This window comes from Prionailurus bengalensis, chromosome D1 (assembly GCF_016509475.1).
Source record: "Prionailurus bengalensis isolate Pbe53 chromosome D1, Fcat_Pben_1.1_paternal_pri, whole genome shotgun sequence".
Classification (NCBI taxonomy): Eukaryota; Metazoa; Chordata; class Mammalia; order Carnivora; family Felidae; genus Prionailurus; species Prionailurus bengalensis.
The window spans coordinates 112,636,754-112,658,014 of NC_057346.1; the positions used below are offsets into that span (position 1 = coordinate 112,636,754).

General features: G+C 55.0%; 1 protein-coding gene across 10 annotated transcripts in view; it reads left to right on the forward strand.

The window, feature by feature from the left end:
- The window catches only part of ANO1 (anoctamin 1), an 84,967-nt gene extending 76,319 nt beyond the window's left edge, over window positions 1-8,648 (forward strand). For 9 of the 10 annotated variants that reach the window (XM_043581945.1, XM_043581949.1, XM_043581947.1 and 6 more), the window contains 3 exons: window positions 975-1,159; window positions 5,193-5,298; window positions 6,893-8,134. In XM_043581945.1, coding sequence (XP_043437880.1) covers window positions 975-1,159; window positions 5,193-5,298; window positions 6,893-7,354 — 753 coding nt within the window. In that variant the 3' untranslated portion in view covers window positions 7,355-8,134. Of the gene's footprint in view, window positions 1-974; window positions 1,160-5,192; window positions 5,299-6,892; window positions 8,135-8,159 lie in introns of those variants that run through there. The other variant, XR_006297538.1, reaches the window with a different exon arrangement.
- The last annotated feature ends 12,613 nt before the right edge of the window (window positions 8,649-21,261 follow it).

The following is a 21,261-nucleotide window of genomic DNA, read 5'->3' on the forward strand; positions in this document are numbered from 1 at the left end:
GGGTCGGGGTCAGGGTCAGGGTCAGGGCGAGGCCTGGGGATCGGGCCCCCACAGCACAGGAAGTAAAGCTCAGTCGCGGAGAAGGGACCCTCAGAGTCCTCCGACGCTGCTTCCCCTGCTGGTGGCCGCCCCCCCCTGCCCAGTCGAGGCTTTGAAACCCCTCGTTAAAGGGCCACGGCGGGCAGAGCAGGCACCCTGGACAGCGACAGCCTCTCATCCTGACCTGGGTGGCTGAGCACAGGGCTCTGAGGCGGAGGGTGGTGCTGGAACAGGGGACAGTCTCCCTGGGGCACAGGGGTGCTGCGAGCAACTGGAAACATCTCATGGGAACAACCAACAGCAGTAGTAATGGCAGCTAACATTTATCGAGCATCTAGAATCTTCCAGGCCCTTCCAGGCTCTTTGCACACATCCACCCACTCACACACACGACCTTCAGGGAGGGGGCTGTCATGGCCCACCTTACGTTTGAGACTACAGAGGCACAGAGAGGTCAGGCGACTTGCCCACCACCACACAGCCAGAAAGAGGCCGGGCTGGACCTCACCTGAGGCTGTCAGGCTCCGGGGCCCTGCCCTGCCGTTGGCACCACACGGGCTGCCCCCAGAGACGGCTCTGGAATACATGGCCATTTGCAAAGACCTTCCTACTCCCATGTTCCTTCTCAAGCGAGCCAGGAAGGTGAAGCACGCGGAGCACAGAGAGGTTAGGTGACCCACCCAAGGCCACACAGCCGGTGAGAGGCAGCATTTGTCCCCGGGCCTTCTTGCTCGGGGTGTCCTATTCCCTGCCCCCAGGCCCTCCCCTTCGGCCACCGGGGGGGCCTCCGGGAGTGCCTGGGACTCTCATTTCTTTGCTCAACACGCTGCTCACATGGCCAGCTCGTGGGCAGAGGGTCACATGGCCAGGCCCGCTCGGGGCAAGCCCCCCCCCCAGCCGGGGGTCCGCGCTCACCCCGCTGTCCCCTGGCTCAGGCGTTCGTGATCTCCTTCACGTCCGACTTCATCCCTCGCCTGGTGTACCTGTACATGTACAGCCAGAACGGGACCATGCACGGCTTCGTCAACCACACCCTCTCCTCCTTCAATGTCAGTGACTTCCAGAACGGCACGGCCCCCAACGACCCCCTGGATCTGGGCTACGAGGTGCAGATCTGCAGGTACGGCTCTCAGCATCTCTCTCGGGGCGCTTCTGGGCAAACCCCAGTTCGAGTGAGGGCTCTTTCAGGGGCAAGCCCCAGAATGGTGGCACCAGGAGGGGCTTTATTGGTTCCTTTGGTCGTTGAGCAATTGCTTTCGTGTTTATTTAGTATTTTGAGAGAGAGAGAGAGAGAGAGAGAACGTGAGCAGGGGAGGGCCAGAGAGAGAGGATCCCAAGCAGGCCCCGCACTGTCAGTGCAGAACTGGATACGGAGCTCGGACTCATGAACTGTGAGATCATGACCGGAGGTGAAATCAAGAGTCAGACGTTGACCGACTGGGCCACCCAGGTGCCCCCTGTGAGCTCCTTTAACTAAGAAGGCCAGGACAGCTTCAGGCATGGCTGGATCCAGGGGTCACAGCTTGCCATCCGGCCCCCCCTCTGGCACCGCCTCCCAGCTTTGCCTTACTCCGTGGTGGTATTGTGTTCTGGCAGGCAGTGAAGACGCCCTCTCTGCTCAGCCAGGCCAGGGGCAGAACGTCTTTCTCAAGAGTCGGGGTTGAATCTCGCTGGCCTGCCCATCCCTAAGGGAAGCACTGTGGCCAGAGGGTAGACTGGATCCGGCATGGGAGGCAGAGCTGAGACCTGGCCATGCCCTGGGCCTCTTCCCCGCCTCGGTTAGGGTCTGCGGACCCGGGAGCGTGTGGCACGGTCCCAGCTATCCAGGGACCTCGCTGCAGATCAGTGTAGAGGGGAGGCAGGTGAAGGGTGGATGGGGGGGGGGGGGGGAGGCGGGGGTGGTAAGTGCAGGGGCGGGGCAATGCGGACAAAAGCAGGGAGGAGGGAACCGGTGTGAGCTCATCTAACTCAGCTGAGATTCAGAGACGCGAGACCTCGGAGGCCAAAAGCCCAGCCACGGAGCCCGTGCGGTAGAGCTCGGCGGGTCCTTGCCCCACCTTACACATAGCCCGATGGACTCGTTCATACGTCTCCATCCCCTTGACCAACTGAAGGGGAGTTGGGGCGGGGGTGGGGGGCGACTGCCAGGCTCCAGGGTACCGACGGCAGCAAGAAAAAACAGGCCCAGGAACTGGAAAACCAGCAGCACCGGGGCCTTTGGAAAAGGGAAGCAGGCCTGCCTGGCTTCGGGGCTCCGGAGGTCCTGTGGACAGCAGGCGCTCGCGGCTGGCCCTGCGTGACGACAGCCAGGGCAGGGACGGCAGCAGAAAGGAGCAAGTGAGAGCGAGGCCGGCCAGGTAGAGAAGGCGCGTAACACAGCCAGTCCCGCGACATAGCCCGGTTCCCAGAAGCCCACCCACCGACTCGCTTCGGCGGGCTCGGAACCGGGCACGGAAATCCCAGGAAAGGCCCTGAATGGTCTGCTGCCAGCTTCGGGGTGGTGACCTGGGGAGGGGACGGCGTGGGGGGCTGGAAGTGCAGGGAAGGGGGCCTCCGGCCCCCTGGGTTTCCTCTCCACCAGCGCCTCGTCTGTGTTGTCTGAAGGCTCCACGCTAAGCACACAGGCTTGACCCACGTTGCTAAGGGTCCGTTTTAGAGCAAGAATCATAACGAACAGAGAAGGCACGGAGATGTGCTCACGTTATCAGAAATTCCCTCTGAAATGTCAGTGTTGCCATTTACGAGGTTAGCCTCGGGTTCCGGAGCCGGACGCTGGGTCCCAGACACCGGCTGAGGAAGCAGCTCCGTCCCATGCATCAGCCCAGGGTCCTGGCCACGTGGGGGAGGGGCCAGGGACACAGGGCCGGGACCCGTTTGTAAGTGTCTTGTTTTTTCCCCCATGGACTCAGAAGACCGTGGGTCAGACCGCTCCGCTCCCTGGGATTCAGGCCCCAGCCAAGCCTTACCCCCCCTCCCCCCCCCCCGCCCCAACCCTTGGCCAAGATCCTGCACCGCGGGCCTGGGAGCTCCGGGCCTCTGCCAGCCGCACCCACGCACGCTGCCTCTCACAGGAATTGGTGGCAGGGGGTGCGCCAGCCTGGGGCGGCAGGTGTGGAGAGACGCAGAGCAGCACTGAGAACTGCACCAAGATAGGCACTGTCCCATCTGATCGTCACAGCCACCCCCAGAGAGAGCGTTAGTATCCTCCCCATGGGGGCTGGCAGGCAGAGCCGGGAAGGGGAGAGTAAGACCGTCTCTGATAGAGGTCGGTGCAGATGGCAGCAGGTGGCATCGGGACAGGTCTGTAAGTGGGCTTTGAGGGATGCGTAGGAGTTTGCCAGGGGGCCCAAACATACTTTCCAGCACAGACAGGAAAGGGAGGAGCAGGTGTGTGTGGCCTCTGACGCTGGAAGAACAGGGGCTGCCTGTTCCCATCAGAGAGCAGGTCGAGCGAGTCCTGTGTCACCATGCAGCTGGCACCCAAGTGCACGTTCCCCCGCCCGGTCCTGTCTCTGGGTTTGGCAGCTCAGTGCCGAGTGGTTCCTCAGAGACTCCCATCCAGCTCGCTCCGGAAATAAAGCTCCGTGGGTGAGGGGCCCTGTCTGTAGTGGGTTCCCGAGTGGCCACCCCCGAAACGGGGGCTGGAATGTAGTAGCTGTTCAATAAATGCTTCTAGTGTGACTGAGAAGATGGCGACTGAGGCCCAGAGGGGCCAGGCCGTTGCTCGGGAACACACAGCAAGGCGGTCACTGGTTCTGGATGCAGGCCAGGGCTGTGCCCGCAGAGCCAGGTGCTTACTCTTCTGGTCCCCTCCACTGGACCTCAGCTTTTCGGTGCCCAGCAGGTGCGCCTACAGCCCGGTCCCCGGAAACCGCCCCCGCCACAGCTCTGATGGCTTTGGGGAAGCCTTTGCCATGCGTAGCACAGGGTCAGCGCCACTAAAGCCAACAGCACCCCCTGAACTTGGAGGGCCTGGGTGGAGGCGGGACCCTGGGTTGTCGTCCTCACCCCGCCTCCGCAGACTGGTCATCTCGGGACCTCTGAGAATGAGAGGGCGGGCCGGGCCCTCTGAAGCGGGGGGGGGGGGGGGGGGGGGGGGGCAGTGCGCGATGGCAGGGCGGTGACAGGCAGGCAGTGAGGACGGTGCTCTGTGGAACGAGGGTCAGTCGGGGAGAGGGTGTCCGCCCAGGCAAGGGGCAGCGGGCAGCGTCTACACCTGGTAACCCAGGGAGGGGGATGGGCCGGTGTCATGTGGACTTAAGGAGGGGACAGCCAAGAAGCTTCAGCTGGAAGAGAGGAAGGAGGTGCCCCTGCAGTGCTGGGTCCCGTGGGGCCGGCAGGCAGGGGGACAGTTGACTGGCGGGTCCTGTCCCCACCAGTCGCGTGTTTGACCTCATACTTGGGCTGCTTTCGGAGAATGTGTGTGTTGGTCTGTTTTCCAGCAGTCCCCTCAGTAGACAGGAGAGACTGGAGAGGTGGGTTTCAAACCTGGGGTTCATGGAACCCAGCGGGGGTCTTATGGACGGTGGGCATTGGGCTGAGTTTGGGGGGCTCCAGGCTTGGGAAACCAGGCGCCCCCACTTGCTCTGTGTGACCCACTAGAGTCTCAGGTGAGATTCCCGTTAGGAAGAAGGGCTTTGCTGCCTTTTAAAGTCTGGAACCTCATGGGGCGCCCGGGGGGGCTCAGTCGGTTCAGCGTCCGGCTTCGGCTCAGGTCATGATCTCGAAGTTAGTGGGTTCGAGCCCCGCGTCGGGCTCTGTGCCGACAGCTCAGAGCCTGCAGCCTGCTTCGGATTCTGTGTGTGTGTCTCTCTCTCTCTCAAAAATAAACAAACATTACAAAATAAAAAAGTTTGGAACCCCAGGCCCGGATGGTCCCAGAGTCGCCTGCTGTGAGCTCACGGGTGGGCCCGTGGGGCCACGCGGCGGTGTCGGGCCCTGCCCAGCCCTCGGGGGTCCAGGCCCCGCCCTCCGACACCGAGAGTGACTCGCCCACCGTGGGGGCGGCTGGTCTGGAGCCTCTTCTGCCAGGGAGGGCCGCCCGCGGCGGCGGTGGCTGGAGAGCTGGCCGCGGCCTTCCCGAGGCCGCAGGGCGCCGGCCGGAGTCCCGGCTCCTGCTCAAAGGCCACACTGATGCCTGGCCGTCTCTGCAGGTACAAGGACTACCGGGAGCCCCCGTGGTCGGAGCGCAAGTACGACGTCTCCAAGGACTTCTGGGCCGTGCTGGCAGCCCGTCTGGCCTTCGTCATTGTCTTCCAGGTGCGGAAGGTCCCCGTCTCCAGAAGGGTTGAGGATCGGGCACCGAGGAAGCACCGTGAGCCCAGGACAGGGTCGGAGGGCGGGAGCTGGCCAGCAACGGGGACGTTTAGAGGCCCGGGGAACTTACTCCGAGGCCCCCGAGGAAGGGACCTGAGGTCACCATAGCTCCATATAAGTGGCTTCTATTGAAGGAGACAGTCTCCCCTCTCGGCCTCTCACTGTCTCTGTGCATCAGGAGACATCCCCAGAGGACAGGACCAGTACAGGCAGGAGGCCAGTGGGTTCCCCGCTGACTGCAGACCCCAGCCAGGAGCCGGGGGACCCAGCCCCACCTGGTCTCTAGGGAGGAGACAGCTTAACTCCGAGGCCGAAGTGACTCCCAGTGGATGGGACCCCAGACCGGGGACCACACTGGTACACACAGCACCTGAGGTCCCAGAGATGGGGGAGCATCCTTAGCCACGTGGGCCCAGCCACGGTTCCATTCACGTGTGTCCCACCAGCATCTGGAATCCCAAGAACTGGGTTCAAGCCTCCGCTCTGCCTTTTACACACAATGCGGCTGCGGGCGGGACTTCTGCCCACCCCCCCCCCCACCCCCCGCCTTCCTTGAGGCTGTGCTGCCTCACCTGTCAGCTCTCCAGAACACTCTGCAATAGGAATAACTAGTGTCTGGGGCTGAGTTTACCAGAAGCAGAGCCTGAGGCAAGGATTCTGTGCAAGTGGGTTACTGGAGGAAGCCTCCCAGGAGAGGGGAAGGGAGTGCGGCGGAGAGGGAGTCTCAGCGGGAGACACTCCCCTGATCTCGCGAGAGCTCCAGAGCACGAGCCCCAGCACACGTGGGCCCACCTTGAGGCAAGAGAGCGCCTTTTGTCCACTCGTGTTGGCTGGTCATTGGCCGCAGGCCGTTCAGGCCGGGAAGAGGCAGACAGGAGGGGGCGGTTCCCTGGAGAGGAGGCAGGTGTGAGCGTCAGCAGCCAGCACTGGCCGCAGCTGGGGGCTGGGGGCACCCCCCAGGAAAGGCAAGAGGGTGAGGGAGGGCGCCGGCACCACCCACAAGGTGTCTAACTCAGCCGGATGTGCTGACAAACGATCACTGGACAAGAGTTTTAAAAACAGATTTCGGTTTTTCTGTAAAAGCCCATCACTTGCTTTCTGCGCACCAGAAACTTCCCCAGGGAGGGAGCGGACTTTTCGGGTAGCCCTGGGAGGCCTTGCGAGGTGAAGAAGGGGCTGTGGAATCATCAGAGACTTAGGTTCCATCCGCTTCTGTGCTATTTCTGTTTTACCTACTCTCCTTAAAGCCTGACGCTCGTTGTAGGCCGATCGTATCCTTTCTTGAGCTTCCCAGCCCCGCGAGTCAGAACCACTCAGAAACTTGCCGTGTCCTGAGCTCAGCTCCCTTATAGGCGTCAGCCACCATTCCCGGATGGCCCTCTGGCTGGTTTCCTGCCTCGTTTATATATACCTTGTGGGAAACCGAGGCCCGGGGAGCCCAAAGTATGTGTCTGAGGTGGGCTGGGAGCGGTGGAGGGGGGCGGGGTGCGGGCGGGGGCCCTCCTCCCCACCCCCCACACACCGACTGTCCTTGCAGAACCTGGTCATGTTCATGAGTGACTTTGTGGACTGGGTCATCCCAGACATCCCCAAGGACATCAGCCAGCAGATCCACAAGGAGAAGGTCCTCATGGTGGAGCTGTTCATGAGGGAGGAGCAGGGCAAGCAGCAGCTGCTGGGCACGTGGATGGAGAAGGACCGGAAGAACGATGAGCCCTGCAACAGTCACGGCCCCAAAGCCGGCCCGGACGGCCCCGAGTGGCCCGGGGCGCCCCGTAGCTGCCCCTGGCCTCCAGGCCGCCGGGCCCCCTCCGCCGGGCCCCGGGGCTCCTGTGCTCGCGGAGAACCTGGAAGCCCACCTCCTGATAGGACAACCTCTTCCCGTCTTCTTTTCTGTTGTTGTTTTTTTTTTTCTCCTCGTCTTTGCACAGAACTGTTACGCAGGGAATTTTTTTTATCTTTAGTATTCAAGGATAATCAAAATGATCGCTGGGGATAGGGTGATAACACGCGGGAATGCGGGCGCTTTGCAGAAACACTTCTTGGGGACCGTGGGTTTCCTTTGCAGCGGAACGTGAGCAGAGGCCTCCAGAAAGCGTCTTTTCTGACCCCGCCTGATGCCTTTAGAGAGGCGAAAAGGTGTCCCAAAGCATCGGGGCAAACGCCGTGCGGTACTGGAGGGAGAATGGAAAAATGAGGTTGACACCAGTCCCAGAAGGCATCGCCTGCCTCCGGGTCGGAAAAGTCCGACGGCTTTTCATCTTCTGTTTCCGGTTAGTTCAGAAAGCGAGTCACTGTGGCCAGAAAGAGGTGCCTGTGAGTTTAGAATTTGCTCTTGGAGCACCGCAGGGCTCGGGCGGCCCCGAGGAAGCAGGTGACCCGCACCTCCGGGGTCCCCACCCCCACCGCCAGCCACACACCTGCCCCACCACCACGAGCCGAGCCGGCCTCAGAACGGTTCGTCCTCTTGGTGGGACAGAAAGAAAAAGAAAAGAAAAGAAAAGAAAACCGGGTCGACGGGAAAATGAGCAGAGAGAGAGGGCCTCGGAGGCATTTCTAAAGACGGCCTCAGGTTTCAAGAAGTCTTAAGGCATCGGGAAAACATTTGCAGCTTTAGAATATTTATTGGGTTTTTAATCAATTCTACGGTGGATGTGAGGGTTTTTTTCTGTAGCTCAAGCGTGGAAGGAGCTTATTAGTTAACCAGATATCATTGAGAGGAATTTAAAATACTGTTCCTACCAAAGATTTTTATTAATAAAGCCTTCTATTTTGGTAACACTTCTCTATATTTTTACTTACAGGAATGTTACTGTTGGACAGTTACCACTTTAACGCTTGTAAAAGCAAGTCTCCTAGATGACATGAGCATTCTAAATTTGCAGCAATTACCCTAACCAATTACCTGAAGTTTCTCAAGCACCGAGAGAAACACAGGAAATGTTTCACCAAAGAAAGGGAAGAAAACGTAAAAGTGTTTGTCTTGAACATGCGGTCGGGTGTGATATGATTCCCTTAGGTCGCCAACTGTGATCGAAGTCCGTAGGTGCCATAGGTTTTCGCTATTTGCCAAGCTCGTGCGGTCTGATGCTTCTGTTTTCTCTTGTACAGTGAGTAGCTTGAAATGGGGTTTTTGTATATAAACATTGTATTAAAAATTAGGTGATTACCAAAAATCCTTCTATGGAAACCACTTTTTTTTTAAAAAAAAAAAAGAGCGTGTACACAAATCTGCAGAGGATCGTGGCTGAAGGTTCACTCAACTAAATAAATTTGGATACACGACCACTTAACTTCAGTTGAGCGCGGTCCGTGCGGCCCCTCGCCCCAGGAAGCCGGGCGGCTGTCCTCAGAGCCCCCGGGTCGAGCTGCACATTTGGGAGGGATCATAGGCATCCATTTCCTCCCGTGTCAGACACGTGGATTGTCCTAGATGTTCCTGGGACTCCCTCGCCCTGTAAGAGCGTGTGTGCACGTGTGTGGTTTTGCATGTGCTCGTGTCTGCCTGTGCACACGTGTGCATATGTGTTGATGTCTGGGCGGTGTGCACACGTGTGTGCACTGTGTGTACCTGTGTTTGCCTGTGTGTGTGTGTGTGCACCTGCGTTTATGTTGGGATGGGAGTCGTGGTCACGCCTTCCCAGCAGCCTCTTCCGCGGTCGCGATCCTCAAGTTCCCATTCCCGGTCCCGCCAGCCCAACACAGCACTGAGGATTCCACGGACCTAAAGCATCCCCAACCCTTTCGGGGACCCACCTAGGATTGCCGGTGTTTGCACTGGGGCACGTGTGCACACTTTTTAAAACTGCCACCTAGAAACACAACCATTTCAGGAAGGAAAGGTATTTTTTCACACCCAAGGCCAGCAAAGCCACACAGCCCTGCTGGCCAGGGACCTTCCTTCCGCCTCACGTGCGTCCGGCACCAGGGAGAGCTTTGAGCGCCCCCTAGTGCTCACGTTCCTGCATCCCCAAGAACATCAGCAAAGCACAAGCTCAATGCCCTGAGCATCCTTCTCAAGCTCTGGAACCGCTTCCTTAGTCTAGACATGAAGGCAATGTCCGGGGACAGCATCGCAAGGACCGTGAGGAGCCCGTGAGGGCTCCTGGTAGGATCTTGAGCCCCGTCTGTCGAATGACGAAACCGCCTCAGAGTGGGCAAGTGACTGGCCCGAGGTCACAGGGCTCCGTAGCACCTAAGCCGAGACTGGCGCCCGGACCTTGTAGACATTCATTCGTGCAGGGTTCAAGCAGACAGCAGTGGACAAAGCAGACCAGTCCTCCCCCCAGGCGATGACTTCTTACAGAAAGTGTGAGACGCTTAACCAGAAAATGGAACCCAGAACCAGATAGTTTCAGAGGAAGAAAGAGACACTGATGAAACAGAACAGAGCGTGACACGGTTGGTCCGGAAGGCCCCTGGAGGCCTGAGTAACAAGGAGGCAGCGGGACAGTTCAGGTAGCAGAAGGGCAGTGCAAAGGCCCGGAGGCAGCAGGGTGCGGACCGCTGGCTTGAGGGGCGGGGCGGGGCGGGGCGGGGGCGACGGCAGGAGACAGGGTAGGGGAGGGAGCCACAAGCGACTCACACAGGGCTCCCAGGCGACCCAAGGACCTGGAGCCTGGCGGTAAAAGCTACCGCAGGGGCTGGGTGGTGTTAACCATCCCAGAGATGGGATCTGATGCACATTTTGAGGTCTTTGCATTTGTCGGGTGAAGTCTGCAGTGGGATGGGAAGCCAAAGAGAGGTGTTCCAGAGATCCAGGAGGGCGATGGTAGGGTTTGGATGGGGTCGGTAGAGGTGGGTGGAGAAAAACCGAGAGATGATGCCACAGAGACCCGACTTCTGGCCTTGGAAGAGATCAGCCCGTCAGCCGGCACGGTTATCTCAGCAACAATGGGGCCCAGAGAGGGTCAGGGCTCCGCTGCAGTCACACGGCAGGGTAGCGACACAGCCGTCTCTCGAACCCAGGCCCCGTGGCCCCCGACGCTGAATGTTGTCTGCTACTGGTCCTAGAGTGGCGTCGCGCCCGCCCACAGCAGGACAGTGATGGGCAACGGCCCGCAGAGGCCTGAGGTCTGGGGCGGGGAGGGCACTCGTGCTGGCACCTGCTTTGGGGGCTCTGCTCTCCCCCCCTGCAACAGGCGGAGGCCGCCGTGAGCTACATCCAGCCCGATACAATATCCGTTTGGCAGGTTCGGCGTTTGCTCATTTTTGTAGTTGATTTAATATGCAAAAAGCAAGTAAACCTACATAAAAACCCAGATTTGCACATTCTCCTGAAAATTCTCAAGCCATCTGACAACACAGCCCCGTTTTGCAGCCTGTCACCTCCTCCCAGGTGACCGGAGCCCCTGGTGGCTGCTGTGCTTTAGATGGTGCATGCACCCTGCAGTCTCCCCAGCCCCCCTCCCGCCCCCCCAAGTGTGCCTGCCCACTGACGAAGCACACAGCCGCGACGGTGGTTCCGAGGGCCGCTGGGGCCAGGCCCAGTCCTGGGATCCCCGGCCAGCCCTGAGATTCCCTGGAACAGAGCTTGGCCGGGGTGTGTGCCTGGGACAGGGGTGTCGCCAGCCCAAGACTGGATTCAGAGCCCCTGCTCCGGGGTACCCACTTCCCCACCACCCCCACACATTCATATGTGACAGGTCCCCAGGAGTCATTTGCGTGCCCCTTAAAATAACCCCCTACCGCAGATGGCGTGTGTCCCCTACTCAGGCAACACTCATTTACTCGTCCATGTTTTGTAAGAGCCACGGCTAAGTAAAGAACCGCGAGCTCTTGTCAGAAAACAGGCCAGTAAGGGGAAGTGGTGCCGTGCCAGGCGCAGAGGAGGCACCAGAAAGTGTTGAATGAATGAATAAGTGAGTGAGGGATGGCCGGACAGATGGATGGATACGGGTGGATGTTTAGATGGATGAACATTTAGATGGATGATGGATGGATGGATGGATGGAAAGAAGGATGCAAACAGAGAGGTGGATGGTTAGACGGAATGATGGCTATTTGACGCGTGGGTAGATGGACGGAGAAAGCAACGGACTGACAACTGGGCCTTTCTGCCTTTGGGCTGCGTGGACCTTGGAGTCCAGCTGGCAAACGCATGGGCGGAGGAGGTAAGGGGGTGCCACAGGTATGTCCACAGCAAGCAGCCCACTCACTGCTCCTCACACGGCTTTTGGCCGAAGAGTGTGTGGCACCCGAAGCACTGACCCGGACCAGCCCAGGGATTCAGCCTGGCTTGCCCAGACGGGCTGGCGTCTGCTGCCCCTGCCAGGAGCCGGCCAGGATGCGCCCCTGGGGAAAAGGCAGCCTTGGAGACGCTGAGGTCTAATTTCCTCCGCTCTGCTAAGTAATCGACCTGCTGTGTCCCATTCTCAACCCCCTTGCTTTCGCCCCCTGCTTCTATGCCTTCCTGGCTCTCCCCCTACATTTTTACCGAAGGAGGACGCACAGAAAACCGTTCAGCTTACATGTGCGATCAACTCCCACAGAAAACACACACGCCTGTAGCCAGGATGCTCCCTTCTGGTCCCCGGTCTTTACCCGGCGGTGAGCGGACCCGACCTGCGGTCCTGGCTTCCGGCCCCAGCGAGGCCTGCCTCGTTCCGCTTGTTGGTGGCTGCTGCCCTCTGCTGGCTGCCTGTGGGGGCTGCACTGGGGGCAGCGAAGCCTGTTAAATTACCACAAACTTCATGGCTTCAAACAACACAAATGTGATCAAGTTCTTGGTTTCTCTTTCTGTTGCTTCATCATGGATGTATAGAAACGCAACAGATTTCTGTACGCGGATCTCATATCTTGCGACTTTGCTGAATTCATGTATCAGTTCTAGCAGCTTTTTGGTGGAGTCTTTCAGGTTTTCCATGCAGGGTGTCGGAAAGTGGAAGTCTGACTTCTTCTTTGCCAAATTGGACGCCTTTTATTTCATTTTGTCGTCTGCTGACGCGAGGACTTCCAACACCATGTTAAACAACAGCGATGAGAGTGGACATCCCTGTCGTGTTCTTGGGCTCAGGGAGAAAGAAATCGATCCCATTTACAATGGTACAAAGAACCACAAGATTCCTAGGAATAAACCTAACCAAAGATGTAAAAGATCTGTAAGCTGAAAACTATAGAAAACTTATGAAAGAAATTGAAGAAGACACAAAGAAATGGAAAAACATTCCACGCTCATTGATTGGAAAAAGAAATATTGTTAAAATGTCATTATTACCCAAAGCAATCTACACATTCAATGCAATCCCTATCAAAATAACAGCATTCTTCACAGAGCTAGAACAAATAATTCCAAACTTTCTATGGAACCAGAAAAGACCCTGAATGGCCGAGGCAATGTTAAAAAAGAGTCAAAGCTGGAGGCATCACAATCCCAGACTTTAGCCCCTACTACAAAGCCGTACTCATCAAGACAGTATGGTACTGGCACAAACACAGACACACAGATCAATGGAACAGAACAGAGAACCCAGAAATGGACCCACAACCGTGTGTCCGACTGATCTTTGGCAAAGCAGGAAAGACTACCCAATGGAATAAAGACAGTCTCTTCAGCAAGTGGTGCCGGGAAAACTGGACGGCGACATACATAAAAATGAGCCTGGACCACTTTCTTACAGCAGACACAAAATAAACTCAAAATGGATGAAAGACCTCAATGTGAGACAGGAAGCCGTCAGAACCCCAGAGGAGAAAACAGGCAACAACCTCTTTGACCTCAGCCGCCGCAATTTCTTGCTTGACACGTCTCCAAAGGGAAATAAAAGCAAAAACGAACTGTTGGGACCTCATCAAGATAAAAAGCTTCTGCACTGCAAAGGAAGCAATCAACAAAACTAAAAGGCAACCAACAGAATGGGAGAAGATATTTGCAAACGACATATCGGATAAAGGGTTAGTATCCAAAAGCTATAAAGAACTTACCGAACTCAACACCCAAAAACCAAACAATCCAGTGAAGAAATGGGCAAAAGACATGAATAGACACTTTTCCAAAGAAGACATCCAGATGGCCAACAGACACGTGAAAAGATGCTCAACGTCACTCCTCATCAGAGAAATACAAATCAAAACCGCACTGAGATACCACCTCACGCTGGTCATAGTGGCTAAACTGAACAAATCAGGAGACTCTAGATGCTGGCGAGGATGTGGAGAAACGGGAACCCTCTTGCACTGTTGGTGGGAATGCAAACTGGTGCAGCCGCTCTGGAAAGCAGTGTGGAGGTTCCTCAAAAAATTAAAAATAGATCTACCCTATGACCCGGCAATAGCACTGCTAGGACTTTACCCAAGGGATACAGGAGGGCTGATGCACGGGGGCACTTGTACCCCAATGTTTATAGCAGCACTTTCAACAATGGCCAAATTATGGAAAGAGCCCAAATGTCCATCAACTGATGGATGGATGAAGAAATTGTGGTTTGTATACACAATGGAATACTACGTGGCAACGAGAAAGAATGAAATCTGGCCTTTTGCAGCAACGTGGATGGAACTGGAGGGTGTTATGCTAAGTGGAATAAGTCAGGCAGAGAAAGACGATATATGTTTTCACTAATACATGGAACTTGAGAAACTGAATGGCGCACCATGCGGGAAGGGAAGGGGAAAAAACAGTTTCAAACAGAGAGGGAGGCAAACCATTAGAGACTTTTAAATACAGAGAACAAACTGAGGGTTGATGGGAGGGCCGGGGGGAGGGGAAAATGGGACATGGGCATAAACAATGAATCATGGGAATCTACCCCCAAAGCCAAGAGCACACTGTCCACACTGTATATTAGCTAACTCGACAATAAATTTAAAAACACACACACGCGCAAATATATTATCTTACAGTTCCATGGGTGAAATGTCTGACACGGGCCTCACGGGCTCTACGCTTTCCACCATCTTCAAGGACTAGGTCCCTGGGAAAATCCAGAATCATCTCCCCATCTCAGCAGCTGAATCTTCACCACACATTCTGCCATATATTCTGTGTCTTCCCCATAAACTAACTTATTCACAATCCGGGAATTAGAATGTGGACATCTTATGGGCCATTCTATAGCCTAGCACATACCCCTTCCCATCAGGAAGGGATCTTTTTCTTTGGAAAAGACTAACTACCCCCAAGCAAAGCCCAGAGCCCCCCGATGTTTGAGAAAAGGCTTCCACACAACTGAGAGAGACCAAAACAAACAGAAAAAGTACCCAGGGGAAACCAAAATGATACAAGGAGAAAAGAAAGGAAATTCTTCTGCTCATCGTCCTCACCGAGACGAGTTTGCCTCCATGAAACCAGCAAATGCTTTTTTCTTGTTCTAAAAAGACACAACGCTAAGCGAAACAAAATATGTGAAACGGACTTGATCAAAATTTAAAATTTTTGTGCATCAGAGAACACAATCCACAGAGCATCCACCTACAGAATAGGAGAAAACATTTGCAAATTGTATTTTTTCATTTAAAAAATTGTTTTAATGTTTATTTTAGAGAGAGAGAGAGAGAGAGAGAGAGAGAGAGAGAGACACAGAATCCGAGGCAGGCTCCAGGCTCCGAGCTGTCAGCACAGAGCCCGACGCAGGGCTCGAACTCATGAACCGTGAGATCATGCCCTGAGCCGAAGTCAGATGTTTAACCGACTGAGCCACCCAGGTGCCCTTCATTTTTTTCATTTTTTAAGTTTATTTATTTATTTTGAGAGGAAGAGAGTGAGCACAAGTAGGGAAGGGGCAGAGAGAATGAGAGACAGAATCCCGAGCAGTCTCCGCACCGTCAGCCCAGAGCCCAAAGCGAGGCTCCAATTCACAAGCCACGAGTACATGACCTGAACTGCAATCAAGAGTTGGACGCCCGACTGACTGCATAACCGAGGCGCCCCGCAAACCGTATTTCTGATAAGGGATTCATATCCGGAATATATAAAGACTCTCCTCAACCTGAACAACAAAAACACAAGCAACCCAATGAAAAACGGGCAAAACACTCGAACAGACGTTTTTCTCAAGAGAGGATACACGAATGGCCAACGGCACATGGACAGAGGCTCAGCATCAAGAGTCGTCAGGGAAATGCAAATTAAAACCCAGTGAGATACCTTCTCACACCCGGCAGGATGGCGATTATCCAAAAAACAGAAAATAGTCAGTGAGCAAGAATGTGCAGAGGCCGAACCCTCAGGCACTGCTGGCAGGAATGCAAAATGGTGCAGCCGCTGTGGAGAACAGCATGGTTGTTTCTCAGAAACTTAAAAATAGAATTACCATATGACCCAGCAGATGCACTTCTAGGTATATGCCCAAAAGAATTGGAGTCAGAGACTCAAAAAGATATTTGTACACCTATGTGCACCTGTGGCCTCGTGGGGAGTCCCCTCTGATCAGTTGACGGGGGAGAGGAGCCCCGGGCCTGGTTAACACACGGCTCTGCGTCCTGCACAGATGCAGACCGCTGCCCCTCTGCAGCTCCTCGCTGGACACCCCTGAAGGGCCCGGGGAAGGGACATCCTCCCGGGGTGCGGAACCGTGGGCAGCACACCCGGCCGTGCCCTCTGCCCGGAAGCAGAAGGGCCGGATGTGAGGTTACGCACCGATTCATGGGCCGTGGCCAGTCTGGCTGGACGGTCAGGGACTTGGAAGGACCATGACTGGGAAACTGATAACAAAGGAATTTGGGGCGGAGGCATGTGGCTAGCCACATCTGTGGATATTTGTGCCCCGAGTGAATGCCCACCGAAGCGGGAGCTCGGCAGAGGGTTTCACAATCAGGTGGGTAGGATGGCCCACTCCGTGGATGCCAGCCAGCCCTGCCATCGCCCACTGAGCTGTGAACAAAGGGGCTGTGGTGGCAGAGAGGGAGGTGATGCGTGGCTCAGCATCATGGACTTCACCCGCCAAAGCCGACTGGCTCTGGTCACCAGTGTATGTCCAGTGTGCCAGCGGCCAAAACCCACACGGAGCCCTCACGCGGCACCATTCCCGGGGCGACCGGCCAGCCACCTGCCGGCAGGTGGATTGCACCTCACAGCTTCCATCACGGAAAGGGCAGGGCTGTCCCTACTGGAAGAGACACTCTTTCGGGACACAGATTTGCCTTCTGTGTACGCTGTGTTCCACCCAAGTGACATCGTGGATTTCCAGGATGCCTCATCCACCCTCGTGGTGTTCCGCCAGAAGAGCTTTGACCCAGCAACTCGCTCCACCGCAAACGAAGCGTGGCCTTGGGTCCACGCTCACATGGTGGGTCTCGCCACGGCTCCCGCCAACTGTAGCGGCTGCCATGACAGAACAGTGGCTCCATTACAGCCCCGGTGAGGTGGCAATGCCCGCCAGGGCTGGGACGGGCTTCTCTCGAAGGCCGTGCGTGCTCTGAGTCAGTGTCCAGCATGCGGGGCTGTGTCTCCCAGAGCCAGGATTCACGGGCCCAGGAATCAAGGGGTGGAAACGGCAGGGGCCCCACTCACTACCAGGGACCCACTAGCAAGATGTTTGCGTCCCGTCCCCACGACCTTATGCTCACTGCCTAAGGTCTTAGCCGCGGAGGGAGGTCTTCCATCAGAAGACACAACAATGGTTCCACTGGACCGGCCGCTCAGACTGCCACCTGGCCACCCTGGGCCCCTCATGCCCCTGAATCAACAGGCAGGGAAGGGAGGTATGGTGTCGTCGGGAGTGACTGATCCTGACAGCCAGGGGACACGGGATCGCTGCTCCACAGGGGGGGCAAGGAAGGAAGAGTGTGTCTGGAGCACAGCAGAGCCTGTAGGGCGTCTCTTAGTGGTACCACCCCTGGGATTGAGGTCAATGGAAAACTACGACGGCCCAACCCAGGGAGGACCAGCAATGGTCCGGACCCTCCAGGAAGGAAGCGCTGAGTGGCTCCACCAGGTTAAGAACCACAACCATCTGGGGTGCTTGCTGAGGGTGCAGGGAGTGGAGGCAGAGGGGGCAGTGGAAGAAGGGAGCTACAAACACCAGCGATGACCATAGGACCTACTGGTCTTCACAAAAGTGAGGACTGTAATGGTCATGAGTATTTCCTCCTGATTTTTCTATGAATGTGTGTGTGTGTGTGTGCGTGCATGTGTGTGCGTGTGTGTGTGTGTGTGTGTGTGCGTGCACGCACTGGTGAAAGAAATCAAAGAAAACCCAAATAAATGGAGAGACATACCATGTTCATGGATTGGAAGATCCAATGTGGTAAAAGATGTTAATTCTCCCCAAACTGATCCATGGATTTAATGCAATTCCTATTAAAAAATCCCAGCAAGTTTTCTGGACAGAGACAAGCTTATTTTTGAATTGATATGGAAAGACACAGAACCTAGAATAAAGCCGAATAAAGTCAGAGGAATTGCTCTACGCAAAATTAAGGTTTCCCATATAGTAACAACAGAGCATGGTCTTGGTGGGGGATAGAATCGTAGATCAATGAAGCAGAACAGAGAAAATCGAAGGAAAACAAATGTGCTTGATGGAGTTTTGGCAAGAGCATTCCAACAGGGACAAGGATGGCTTTCCAACAGATGGTGCAGGAGTGATTAGACACCTACAGGCAAAGCAAAACAAAACAACCTAAACACTACACTTTGTACAAAAACTAACCCAAAATGGGTCACAGAATGACACAAAACTAGAACACTTTTAGGAAAAATATATATAGGAGAAATATTTGGGACCCAGGGGTAGGCCAAGGGATCCTAGACTTGATACCAAAAGCATAATCCATAAAAGGAAAATTAAACAAAAGTGAAATCTGCTGTATGAAAGATCGCATAAAGAGAGTAAACAGACAAGCCTCAGACAGCGAGGCAGTGGGTCAGGCATGGGTATAGTTGTGCCAAGGGAGATTCAAATTAACCACGCCTTATGTAAGAGTCATTCATTAACATCTTGTGAGCACCTATCAAGCTCCAGCCAGTGTCCTTGGCACTTGGGGTCACTGCCTCACATTCTGGCAGGAGAGATGGTGAGAACCTGCAGAGCGGGAAACCAAGTATATGGTGAATCAGGAGACAAGGGACACGTAAGGAACAAAGAAACCCTAGCAGGGTTCGCAGGTAGGGGTGTCGCTTGACCCTCCTTGGTTCACATCCCGCCTCGAGGGGCTTCATGGGCTCCTCCACTTCTCCCACACAGCTGGACACCCCAGAGCTCACCTCTTGACCCTCTAGTGTCCGCTCTCTTCACATAGGTGACCTCCTCTTGCTCTAAATACTATACGAGTCGGGGCTCGCCAGAGAAACAGAACCAGTAGGATATATCGTGATCTATACAAGAGAAGATGTATTACAAAATTGGCTCAAGGAGCACCTGAGTGGCTCAGTCAATCCAACTCTTCATTTTGGCTCAGTTCATGATCTCAGGGTCATGGGATCACACCCCACATCAGGCTCTGCACTGACAGTTCAGAGCCTGCTTGGGATTCTCTCTCTCTCTCTCTCTCTCTCTCTCCTTCTCTCTCTGCCCCTCCCTGTTCTCGCTCTTTCTAAAAAAAAAAAAGGCTCAAGTGGTCATGGAGGCCAAGAAGTCCCATGATACGCAAGCTGGGGACATAGGAAAGCCAGGGGTATATTTCAGTCTGAGTGTGAATGCCTGAAAATTGGGCAGGGCGCAGGGGAGTGGCTAGTGCTCAATTCAGAGAATTCAGACAGAGTGAATCCTCCCTTCTTCCGCCTTTTTATTCTATTTGACCCCTTAATGGATTGGATGATTCCCACCCGCCCTGGGGAGGGCCATGTGCTTCACTCAGTGCGCTGGCTCACATGCTCCTCTCTTGGGGTGCCTCAGTGGCTCAGCCAGTTGAACATCTGACTCTTGGTTTTGGCTCAGGTCGTGATTCCAAGCTCCTGGGATCGAGCCCCACATGGGACTCCACCTGCTTGGAGCGTGGAGCCTGCTTGGGATTCTCTCTCTCTCTCTCTCTCTCTCTCTCTCTCTCTCTGCTCCTCTCCCTCACTTGCTCTCTTTAAAATAAAATTTAAATTTAAAAAAAATGCTCATCTGTTACAAAAACACCTTCAGACACACCCAGAATCATGGTTGACCCCTATCCGGACAGCCCTTAGCCCAGCCAAGTTGACACATAAAATTAACTATCATGAACACCATCTGTCTGCTGAATACTCCCAAATCCACATCTCTGTCTGTTGAGCATCTGACTCTTGACTTCGGCTCAGGTCATGATCCAAGGGTCATGAGATTGAGCCCTGAGTCAGGCTCCACACTGAACACTGTGCCTGCCTAAGATTCTTTCTCTCCCTCTCCTTCTGCCTCTCCTCTGCCTTTTCTCTCTCTCTCAAAAAAAACAAACAAGAAACTTATTTTTCTTGTTCTTCTGCCCATAAAAGCCTTCTGTTGTGTATACTCAGCTCCCCAAAGCTCCTTTCTACTTGCTACATTCCTGGCTCACAAACTGTTGAACGAAAGTCAATTCAATCCTCAGATTTACTCAGTTGAATATTGTTTCACAGTGGAAAGAATCGAAATGTCCATGAGCTGATGACGGGATATACAAATGTGGTCTATCCACACAATGGACTATTGACCCATTAAAAAAGAACGAAGCACTGCCACCTGCTACAACATGGATGGACCTTGAAAACACTTTGTTCAGTGAAAGAAAGCAGGCAGAAAAGGCCACCTAGTGTATGGTCCCATTTCTACGAAATGTCCAGAACAGCCAAATCCAAAAACGCAGAAAATAGAGGAGTGGCTATCAGGGGCTGAGGGGAGGAGGAGGGAAAGGAAGTGGTTGCTAATGGGTAGCAGGTTTCTACCGGGACCGATGAAAATGTTCTAGAAGTAGCTAATGGTGAGGTTTGCACAACCGTAGGACTATACTAGAATGTACTCTTTAAACTGTGAGTTGTGTGGGTTGTGAATGGTCTCAATTAAATATACGTATATATTTTAAATGCTTATTTAGTTAGTTATTTGAGAGAGAGACAGAGACAGAGAGAGAGAGGGAGAGCCAGGGGAGGGGTAGAGAGAGATCTGAGAGAGACAGAGAAACAGAGAGAATCCCAAGCCGGTTCCTTGCGGGGGCGGGGCGGGGGGGGGGGGCTCTATCTCACCAAAGGTGAGCTCATGACCTGAGCCCAAATCAAGTGTTGGATTGTTAACGACTCAGCCACCCGGCCCCACCCCACCCCCCCGCCCCGCCCCTTTATTTTTTATTTTTTTTTAAGGTAACTCGGATGGCCTCACTCCTCTGCTCACGCTGCTGCGGCTCCATCTCAGGGGCAGTAAAGCCTGGTCTGCACCTGGCCCTTGAGGCCGCCTCCTAGTCTGCCCCTCCCCTCTCCGGCACCCCCTGCATCCCCCCCCCACCCCGCTCTGCTCCAGACCCACGGGTCTCCCAGCTGCTCCTAGAACCTGCACCTTCACCTGCCCCCGCCTGCACTCTTTCCCCCACACCTGCCTCTGGCCCCCGCACCTGCACCTGCACCTGCGCCCGCACCTGCGCGCCTGTTCTGACCGCCCCCTCTAATCATGTCCCCACCTCGGCACTCCCCATCCCCTTATCCTCTTTGTCCCGGCGCTCATTAACTTCTGGCATGCTGCACGACTTTCTTATCCGGAATCTGTCAGCTTGAGAACTAAGGACTTAACTCCAGGCAGAGGGGCACTTCCACTCTTTGTTCCCAAATGTGTCCCCGGCACCCACTGCCTGGCGTACAGTGGGCTTTCCATAAGTACTAGAAACATGAAAAAGCATACATGACCGAAGCTTTCAAAATCAAATATTAACGACATCCAACGTTAGCGCTTCAATAAACCTCTATTTCGAACGCGACCCACAGGGCGCTCCGAAGGACCCGTTCTGACTTGCACTTTCGCAAACGTTGACGGTAAATGCGTGTATTATCGGCATCTGCAGCGCAACCCCGCCCGGGAAACGCGGGCCTACCTTCCCCGC